Source organism: Solanum tuberosum, unplaced genomic scaffold, assembly GCF_000226075.1.
Source record: "Solanum tuberosum cultivar DM 1-3 516 R44 unplaced genomic scaffold, SolTub_3.0 scf00027, whole genome shotgun sequence".
Taxonomy (NCBI): Eukaryota; Viridiplantae; Streptophyta; class Magnoliopsida; order Solanales; family Solanaceae; genus Solanum; species Solanum tuberosum.
In genome coordinates, this window is record NW_006238953.1 from 2,116,291 (window position 1) to 2,127,290 (window position 11,000).

Here is an 11,000-nt window from a genome sequence, read left to right on the forward strand (position 1 = left end):
GTGGTGGGGGTTAGGGGGTGAGGGGCGGGGGGGGGGTGATTAATGAGGTTCTGCTTTCGTACAAGCCGCTATAGCGAGATGAATTAATTCCCCCCTAAAGTGGGTGGACATCTATGGTGACGTCGCTATAGCGGGGTTAGTCGAGGTTTTGTGTAGAAAAATCCCAAAAACCTCTTATTTTCTACAATGTCATTCTTGTAACTGGGAAGGGCGATTTAGGGCAGTATCCTTCAGTTATTCCACCAAACTCTTCGGTAAAGGTAAGTTAATTACTTCTCCAACTTGCATTTTGATTCTTAATCCTTAGAATCTAGGGTTGTTAATCTTGGGAAAGGGTTTTTACCTAAATTAATGGTGGGAAGGACCCTCGTTGGGTAGTATGATCAGGGGAATGGCCTAGGGTTTAGGATTTTGGTTGTAATCCGGCTATTGATATGTCATTATTGATTGATTATTGTGTTTTTATTATTGTTTACACCAAGAACAAGCCAAAATTCATAAAAAGGGGAAAGCTCACGTTCTTTAGAGCATTTTGGCTTGTTTCGAGGTAGGTGATGGTTGTTATTTTCATGTTTATGTTATATGTAGTAGTAATGCATGCATGTATATGATTAGGGAAATTGGAAAGACAATGACGACAATGGAAGATATTGTCAATCACATGTAATGAATGGGTTACATAATTGTACATGTATTATTGTACTTCATTGTGATTGTTATTGTATTGTGTGTGATGACTCGGATAGGGTGACACGCCAATACATATTGTTGTTGGAACGGGTACTACACAGTACACTAACATCTGGAACGGGTACCACTTCTTATACAATGGTAACGGGTACCACGACAGTACTCTAACAGTTTGTATGTGTGAGTTTCATGAGAGAACTGGATTGTCTTGTTGTGTTGTGATGATTCATGATGTTTATGCATATCTATTCAGGGTAATGACAAAGAGTCTAGACTATGTTGTACTTATGTTTGTAGTTGTGTACTATATTCTTACTAAGGGGTGGTCGCTTACTCATATTTCATTTATTGGGACTAGTCGATGATCCTATCAATACATTGTGGTTGTGTACTAATGTTGCACTTATTCTTTCTTTGTTGAGTACATGACATATTTCAACTACTATTTCGAGACCTCGATTGTGAAATGCACGACACCTGAATCCAGGGCAAGCTACTTCTTCCGATTTGCCCTAAATTCTTCTCTATCTTGTTGTCCATCTTTTTAGACAAATATTTTAGACTTAGGCTTATGTCTCCTTGTTGGGGTTGCATCCCTTTATTTTAGACTTGTTAGATATTTTAGTACAACTATTTTCAGGTTCTAGGGAGTTTATTTCGCATTTGTTTTGAGGCATTATCAAGTTTATGGAAACTCGGTCCTTAAAGTGCTAAAAATGGTTTTTTTTTCACTTAGCTTCTGATGGAGAAAAGGAGATTAGAGAGAGAATGGTAAATGGGAATGGGTAATAGGGCATTGAGTTAATTGGGTTAATTGGTACTAGATTATCCTAGAGGGGTCGGGTCATTGGGTTAAAAATAGAGAATAGGTTTTTTTTTAAAATTCGGGTAATTGGATCAATTTGGGTCGATTTTGGGGATTCCATCTAATGAAGGGTAATTTTGGTGAAATTAATAACGGGAGGGATAAATTTAACTTCATTTTAACGGCGAGGGTAAAGTCAAACAATAAACCAAAGTTGAGGGGTATTTTTTACCCTTTTCCCTTAAAAAAATTGGGAAGGAGTGGATAGTTTGGAGAGGGGGGGGGGGGTTGAAGTAAGATTTTTTTATAAAAGATATTAAAAAAAATATTGGGGGGCAAGGAGGGGGTGAGTGGGATAAGAAAAAGAGTATAATTTAGATGTGTTTTTGATATTTCACTCAATGTTTATTGAACTTTGTTTCCTTCTTAAAAGACTCTATAATAAACAAAATGATTATTTACTACTCCCTCTGTCCCAATTTATATGACTCACTTTCCTTTTTAGTCAGTCCCAAAAAGAATGACACATTTCTATTTTAAGTAACAATTTGCCTATAAAATGTCTTTTTTACCCTTAATGAAATGATTTACAACCACACAAATTTCTATCATTCATTTTGGACCACAAGTTTTAAAAGTCTTTCCATTTTTCTTAAAGTTTGTGCCAAATCAAAGTACATCACATAAAATGGGACGGAGGGAGTATTTTTCTTAAATATTTATCATTTAATTATCATCCTAATATTTAGGACTATAAAATTAACTAAAGTTATAGTTATTAAATTTTTACTTATTTATAATATGTAAGAACTTATATTATTTAAAATACTACATTGACTAAAATTTCACTTCTTAAATCTTTCTTTATTTAAACTATATTAATATTAAGACTTTGAAATCACTATTTTAATATTATATAAATTTTATTTAAATTATGAAAAATAAAATTAATTAATAATAAAAATTAAAAATATATGAAAAAAAGTTCATTTTTTAAAAATTACTTTTTAATCTTTTTTAGTATGAAATTTTAGTCATTTAGATAAATATGACATTTGTTTTAACATCGATTGTTATTTTTTCAGGATTTTGTTCTTCTCATGGCGGCCTCCTAAAATTGGCACGATGTTTCATTTAGACACTTTAATTAGGTGATGTTCATTTTAGACACCTCATGTAGGTCTCGGTGTATCATTTTTTACATGACATAATGAATTTGATACCCTCATTGACCAGTGTGTGAAATGCTTCTTTGATCAATTTTTAATTATTTTTTTCTTCTTTTTCATTTTCAGCCACCATTTTGCCGAAGTTAAATTTCATCCATTGTGAATGAAGGCTTAAGCAAAATGATGAAAAATGTTTATAAAATTTAAGAATAAATCTATTTAAATATTAAAATATTCATGAATTTTTTTGGAAGAATTTAATATTTGCAAGGAAGTAAATTCAAGAAGACTGATAAAAAGTTATCTTGATAAAAGTGAATTTCTTCAAACTAGGCATGAAAATTTCTTTGAACTAGCAAAAATCTTTCATTAACTATCAAGCTACTTAATTGGCCAAAAAAGAAGGAAAAAAGTGGTTACGATATTATTATTATTTTGGTAAAATAAAAAATTTCACCAAGGTGCGCATATTTAGTGAAGATTTGGTGGGCATGTAGTGGTTTGGCGGGTGTGTGTGCGGGGGGGGGGGCTTGTGAAATTCTTTTATTGATTTAAATTTTATTTTGTTTTGTAATTATTTGGGCAAAAATATCAGGTGCCATTAATTTATTGGTTAGTTAAAAATATTTTTCACACAAATGACAAATGTGATCGTTTAATTTGTCACTTTACATGTCATTCTCAAGTGTAATACACATATTATTAATATTAAAAAAACGTCAAATTAATACAACGGGATTAGACATGAGGGGTTTAAAATGAACAAACTCATTGGTGCCAACTTTAGAGGGCCACCAATGAATTCCGCCTAATTTTATTAATTAATCATGAGACAGTTGTAATGCTCGTATACAAATTAGAGGCAAACCCAGTACTTTTTAGGAAAGTGGCCGTTGTAATGTTGGTAATTACTAATTAGACAGATAATTAGTTCTAATAGAAAATATTAACCAAATATAGAGATGAGTTAAGAAAACTAGCCGTTGGAGTCACCACTGTGAATAGGAAAATAGGTCATTTTCTGAAAACCATAACGTTCCAATCTTATCAGTTATCATCTTCTATAACCACTTTACATTTTTCCATTCTACAAAATTGAAACAAAGACATCTTCTTTTGGTTTTAAGAACCGAGTAAATTAGTGAAGAAATAGTTGAAGAAAGAGGGTTTTTTCCCCTGTTTTTATAGGTAAAAGAAATGGATGAATCTTCTTCTTCTTCAGCTTGTCTGGTACGATCCTTTTCTCAGCCTTCTCAAGAACGTACTGAGGTAATATCATCTTTTTTCTTAATTTTGAGCAAATGGGTCTCAGCAAATTGGATTATTTTATGCCCTTTTGCCTAAATTCAAAGTTTACTTCTTTCTTTTGTTACAATCTTCTCTTTTTTTCGTATTTGAGCTAATGGGTATTTGATGGTTTTCTACTGTTTCATAATTGAGATTATGGGTTTGTTTAAATGCAATTTTCTGCACATTTTCCTATAAGGGTTTATGAATTTGTTTACTGCTGAGTGGGGATTTTGAGGATATAAGCAGTAGGTTTTATTTTCCCTTCTGTGATTTTTGCATCTGCAATACAGACACTATCTATTTACTGGTCAAAATGGAATTAGGGGATTCATACTGTCAATTCCAACTTGTTTGGCATTGAGGTGTAGTTGTTGTTCTTGTCGTTGGTGGTGTTATCGTCAAGTCTTTATGTTCTCTTTGGTCCCTAGAATGTTTTGCTCCAGCAGAAGCATAGTTGCTGTTTGCTTTAGGATTGTGGTGTTTTTCATAGTTTATGAGTTATTTAAACTGACTTAGTCATGGAAGTAGATCTCAATTGTTGTTTTCCGTAAGCATGTTGGGGAATATGAATTTACGGATTGGAAAATGATTGAGCTATGGGGTAAGTTTCTCATTTAGAAGCTGAGCTGGAAACTTTCTCATTACAGGGAGACCCTTTATTGCGTGCATTATCAACATCAGTATCATTTGGAAGATTTATGTCTGAATCACTGGACTGGGAGAAGTGGTCCTCATTTACTCATAATCGGTATCTTGAGGAAGTTGGGAAGTATGCAAAGCCTGGGTCAGTTGCTGAGAAGAAAGCTTACTTCGAGGCTCAACACAAAAAAGCAGCTGCTAAAAAAGCTGCATTGTTGCTAGAGCAACAAAATGCAGCAGTTGATGAGTCATCTGATCTGAATGTGACTAATCAAAACAATGATCATTCCACAGTGATTACAGAGCCTAGCAGTTGTGTGGGTATTGAAGAAACACAAATAGAAGAGGGAGAGTTGAATGTGACAGCTCAAATTATTGATATAGAATCAGAGCTCACTGAGAATGGCAGCTATGAGGGCACTGAGGAAGCACTGGGAGATCAGGATCATTTGAATGTGACAAATCCAAGTGTTGATAATTGCACAATGCTCTTTCAGTTGCCAGAGAATAGCAGCCATATGGGTATTGAAGAAGTGCAGGGAAATGAGGGGGATAATACAACAACATGTGGCAGCTACCCTATTCATGAAGAAATTAACTTGGAAACTACTGGAATTGAAAACTCTATCGAACAATCTTATCCAGTAGAGAATGAACTCAAGTCACTGAATCAGCCGGAAAATGTTGTTGTTGAGGTAAGTGAGAATGTAGCGCAACTGAAGGAGAAGAAACAAACAAAGGTTTGTACCATTACCTGATTTATTATTCTCTCTTTGTTGCTAAAGTGAGATTCTTGCTTTTTTCTAATTGAACATGCTTCAATTATGCAGAATGCCGCTATGGTGGGAGACACCGTGCTGTCAATGAAGAAGAAACCAAAGAAACCATTAACCTTAAAGACTAGATTGACAACTAAGAATGAATCATCAAAGTTCAAATCTCAAGTCAAACCGGTGACAGCTCTGCAACCTATAGTGACTGATAAATCTGCTCCAACTAGTAGAAACAACGGAAAAGTCATGACTGACAAAAAGAAGTCAAATCCAAAATCTCGTCAGATGTCAATCAAGTTTTTTTCTCACAGAGAGGAAACAAAGAAACCAATGTCTCCTATTCTTGAGAAGATAGTGAATTCAAGATTTGTAAGATCCATCACCAAAACATCTAGAGACAGCAAAATTCAACAGACTTCAACTCTGGTGCATTAATTGATCTTTGTACTTAATTTCTCCTGCATAGGTTGCTTTTCTGTTATCAACTTAACTCTTTTCTGCCAAATGCAGGCATCGGTGAGTGGGATATCAAAGTGTCCTTCTGAAGCTCCTCAACGAGCAAATAAAAGGTAAATGTATTGTACTGTTTTAGAACTGAAAGAGCATATTCATGAAGACAAGACAGAGCCTTCAAATGTTCTTCCAGAAGCTGACTTTCTTTATTGATGAAGCTCTCAATGTGAATCAGTTATCTAAACATTTTACTGAATGGAACAAGCTCTTTGCTTGCAGGGATAGAACGAAGCTTGACCACCAATCATTGTGTAGAAGCAGGAAAGAAGAGGGTGAATCGGTATCACAATCAAGGTGAGATCTTATGGCATCTCATATTTTGTTTGGGAATATGTGGTTGTTAATTTTAGTTTGATAAGGACTTTCTGATATCTATGGTGAATCGGTATCACAATCAGGGTGAGATCTTATGGCATCTCATATTTTGTTTGGGAATATGTGGTTGTTAATTTTAGTTTGATAAGGACTTTCTGATATCTATGGAGGAAAGAATGTTAAGTGAGATTTGTGTTGTTTATATGCATGGTCTACAAGCTGTGACTTTAATAAAGGTTCCAGTTCTCAATATACGCCTTTCTGCAATATGCAATGTATTAGTTCTCAAGTGAAGCAAGTAGAGGCAAATAAAAGGTCATGTTTTGTCTTACAAGTTAGTTTAGGACATTTTGACTCAATCTTTTTACCTTTTGGAGCAGAAATCTCAAATCAATAAACAAGCATGGAAATGTAGCATGTTCTTCCCCTACTGTATTTTCTCCGTTCAGCTTAAGGAGTGAAGAAAGAGCAGCAAAGCGAAGAGAGGTACATGAAGAGCAAATCAACATCTATGTTTCTGTTCCTTTTTTCATCTGTTGAATCTGATTATTCACTTGTAATCTGTTGCACTTCAGTTCTTTCAGAAGCTAGAACAAAAACTGAACACAAAGGAGGCAGAAGAAGAGCAGCAACAAGCAAAACCAAAGGTTATTCCCCTCACTTCATTTCTAGAGGCTATATATGTACTCAGATCGATAAGACTACACATTTGTTAACTAATGGGCGGAATTGTTCTCATGTGCTTGAGCATAGAAGAAATTGAATTTCTTTTTTAAGGGAGTTGATTTCTCATTTTACAGGCAAACACCACCAGTAGTTCTAAAGTGCTTATATCAAGAGATAAACCAAATCCAAGAATTCATCATGGACGAGAATCATCTAGTAATCAAATGAAGAAGGTAATTTAGCAACAACATTGTTGGCGGAACTGGTATCATGTTCATGAACAGGGAAGAAGATTAAATTTCACTTGGCTGTATACTAAGGAAGGAGAGTTGTCTCGTCTTGCAGGGAAAAGCCACCAGTAGTTCTAAAGTGCTTATATCAGGAGCTAAACCAGATCCAAGCATTCATCAGGAAAGAGAATCATATAGTTATCAAATGAAGATGGTACTATTCTCTTTTCCCTTGATGAGCTAGTTGTTACCATTAACAACAATCATGTTATGAGCAGGAAAGAAGAATGAATTTTATTTGGCACTCATTGGCAGTATACTTATGTAGGAGAATTGTCTGGTTTTGTAGGAGAAAACCACTAGTAGTTCCAAAGTGCTTACAGCAAGAGCTAAACCAAATACAAGCATTCATCAGGAAAGAGAATTATCAAGTAATCAGATGAAGAAGAGAGCTAAACCAAATACAAGCATTCATCAGGAAAGAGAATTATCAAGTAATCAGATGAAGAAGAGAGCTAAACCAAATACAAGCATTCATCAGGAAAGAGAATTATCAAGTAATCAGATGAAGAAGGTACTCTTCTCTTTTCCATTGACAAGCTAGCTGTTGCCCTTAGTTGCGAGGTTGTTGAATCAATGAGGCTGAATCGCTCTCATGTGCCAAAACAGGGAAGAAGATTTAATTTCTTGTCTGTGTTAGAGTGTCTAATTGAAATGTACATGTCTAGAGTCATACATGTCTAGGTTGATTGTACTGGAATATGGAAAATCATACCAAATTTATACATAGCCTAAGATTCGTATGTAAGGAGCAGCACCTCTTGTACATTATTAATCAAGTCAATGAGAATTCTATTTCCACTGGTATCAGAGCTTCTAAGATCTTGGTAGAGACTTAAATTGCTGTCCATAGGCAGTACCGGCCAACATTATACTGCATGCTGAGCCAATGCAATCTTCTTTTGTTCTTCCTTTTGGTGCCCGAAGATGCTCCTTTATCCGGCAACCGGTGGTCCAATCTCTGGATGACCATTAAGGCACCGCTCCTCTAGGATCATTTAACCACCCTTCTCTTTATGGCGATGATGTTATTTTACTTTTTATGTGACCAACCCGTTCCTCTAAATCTTGAATTCTTGTCATTGTTCTACTATTTCAAGTTACGTCGATAATATTTCTGCATATTTGCAACATGGGTATCTCTTTCTGTGAGTAGTACAAGAAGCACTTTTGTTTGTCGGGTAGTTTTCCAACGCCTTCCGAATGAAAAGAATTCCAAGTCTGTTCTTTTCTTTTTAGTGATTGCAAGATTTCAGTGTCAATTACTTGTGTGTTTTCAAAATAAGCAAGCTCAACTTGATTTTTTCTCTTTGAGTTTGAAGAGAACATGTTAGAATGTCAAGTGAATATATTTCTATATACATACATGTCTAGATTCATTGATCTTGAATAGAGAAAATCGTACAGAATTCTTACATAGCCTCAGATCAAATCAATGAGAAGTTCTTCTATTTTCACAACATTATGCTAAGAAAGGATTACACCTCTTGCATTCCTGCTTTGAAAACATTCCTTTTGAGTCAAGTGTCTCCTAGAACCAGCCTCTCTACCTCAACTTGATTTTTTCTCTTTGAGTTTGAAGAGAACATGTTAGAATGTCAAGTGAATATATTTCTATATACATACACATCTAGATTCATTGTTCTTGAATAGAGAAAATAGCCTCAGATCAAATCAATGAGAAGTTCTTCTATTTTCACAACAATATGCTAAGAAAGGATTACACCTCTTGCATTCCTGCTTTGAAAACATTCCTTTTGAGTCAAGTGTCTACTAGAAACAGCCTCTCTACCTCAATTGGATTTTTTTTCTTTGAGTTTGAAGAGAACATGTTAGAATGTCAAGTGAATATATTTCTATATACATACACGCCTAGATTCATTGTTCTTGAATAGAGAAAATCGTACAGGATCAAATCAATGAGAAGTTCTTCTATTTTCACAACAATATGCTAAGAAAGGATTACACCTCTTGCATTCCTGCTTTGAAAACATTCCTTTTGAGTCAAGTGTCTACTAGAAACAGCCTCTCTACCTCACAAAGGTAGGGGTAAGGTTTGCATACATCCTACCCTTGGATTTTTTTTCTTTGAGTTTGAAGAGAACATGTTAGAATGTCAAGTGAATATATTTCTATATACTTACACGTCTAGATTCATTGTTCTTGAATAGAGAAAATCGTACAGAATTCTTACATAGCCTCAGAGCAAATCAATGAGAAGTTCTTCTATTCTCACAACAATATGCTAAGAAAGGATTACACCTCTTGCATTCCTGCTTTGAAAACATTCCTTTTGAGTCAAGTGTCTACTAGAAACAGCCTCTCTACCTCACAAAGGTAGGGGTAAGGTTTGCATACATCCTACCCTATGTAGACCTCACTTGTATTAATACGCTGGGTATGTTGTTGTTGTTGATGTTGTTGTAATATGCTAAGGAAGGAGAGGTGTCTCATTTTGCAGGAAAAAGCCACTACTAGTTCTAAAGTACTTACAACAAGAGCTAAACCAAATGTGATTCATCAATCAATAGCTGAATCAACAAGCATTCATCGTGAAAGAGAATCATCAAATATTGCGCTTAATTATCAATCAAGAGATGAATTAAATGCAAGCATTCATCGTGAAAGAGAATCATCAAATATTGCGCTGAATCATCAATCAAGAGATGAATTAAATGCAAGCATTCATTGTGAAAGAGAATCATTAAGTAATCAAATGAAGAAGGTACTTTCTGTTTCCATTGATAAAAGTAGATATTACCATATGTAATTGATAGAGATTTGCTTCCTATTAGACATGTCACTTGCTGAAGTTCAATGTGAAGGACACTAGATAAAGTTCTTGTATGCTGCTAAATAAATGGTTCTCACCTTTATCTATTTTTTTGGCTTGCAGATGCCGCGACAACCTTGCTCACCTAAATACAGTGGGAAGCCAGTGCCAGAAGTCCTAGACATCAAACCTCGACAGCCTTGGAGGCTTTCAGGGAAGCCTGAGGGAACAAAAGATGTTAAAAGGGAATACAACCTTCCAAATCATTTCCCAGTGAAAGGTAGATCAGACAATCGCAAGTCATTTATCTGTGAGAGTATGTTGGAAAATGCTTCTCCAAATATCCAAGTTTAAGACAGACTGCTGCTGAGATCCATAAAGAGAGCATTTTCCCAACATTTAACGAAATGCTGCTGCTTTTCAGTTTTGAAGTTTCAGGGGCCACAAATGTGTGCAATATACAGGCTGTTAAGACATTGCTTCAAATGTCTAATACAATAGGGCGTCTAGTTTGTGTTTCTACTCGAGTGGTGAAATTCTGAATGTTTCCGTATATCAATATTTCCTATTGACACAACAACGGAATGTATTATATGAACTTTTGGGTCTTGTCTGAATTTGTAAACTTCAACGATATTCCTATATATGCAACGAGTACAGAATAATATTTCTCCCAAGAGTTTGTGACAGAACCAAACTCCAGCAGTTTCCTTTGAAATCTTGTAAAGCATCATGGTAAGTCATATATGCAAACATTGATTTTCTGGAGAGTTAGTGAAGCAGTTTCCCTTTCAGATCTGAAGTAACAATTTGCAAAAGTCCCTTTTTGGTAATATAACAATTTTCATAGGGATTATTAGTATTGCAGCTTGATAGTTGCAACTCATGGCCACACAAGGGTTGAGCACATTTGCTTGTTAGCCCTTACTAAATCTACTTGCAGAGAATTAAGCATGCTTTGACTAGTAAGTTGTTCAAGAAGCTTACTTATTGAGCTAAAAATTTACCAATGCACTCAAATACATTTTTGTGAAGATGATGATCTTTCACCAAAGTCAAGCTAAGCTACCCCCTACC

General features: G+C 35.1%; 1 protein-coding gene across 1 annotated transcript; it reads left to right on the forward strand.

Moving 5' to 3' along the window:
- Window positions 1-3,719: 3,719 nt before the first annotated feature.
- Window positions 3,720-10,697, forward strand: LOC102592521 (uncharacterized). The gene is made up of 12 exons (XM_006341703.2): window positions 3,720-3,933; window positions 4,602-5,333; window positions 5,424-5,792; window positions 5,877-5,935; window positions 6,099-6,173; window positions 6,575-6,680; window positions 6,770-6,841; window positions 6,995-7,093; window positions 7,206-7,304; window positions 7,440-7,664; window positions 9,612-9,875; window positions 10,047-10,697. The coding sequence occupies exons 1-12, from the start codon at window positions 3,862-3,864 to the stop codon at window positions 10,275-10,277; spliced, it is 2,403 nt and encodes an 800-aa protein (XP_006341765.1). The 5' UTR covers window positions 3,720-3,861; the 3' UTR covers window positions 10,278-10,697.
- Window positions 10,698-11,000: the final 303 nt, after the last annotated feature.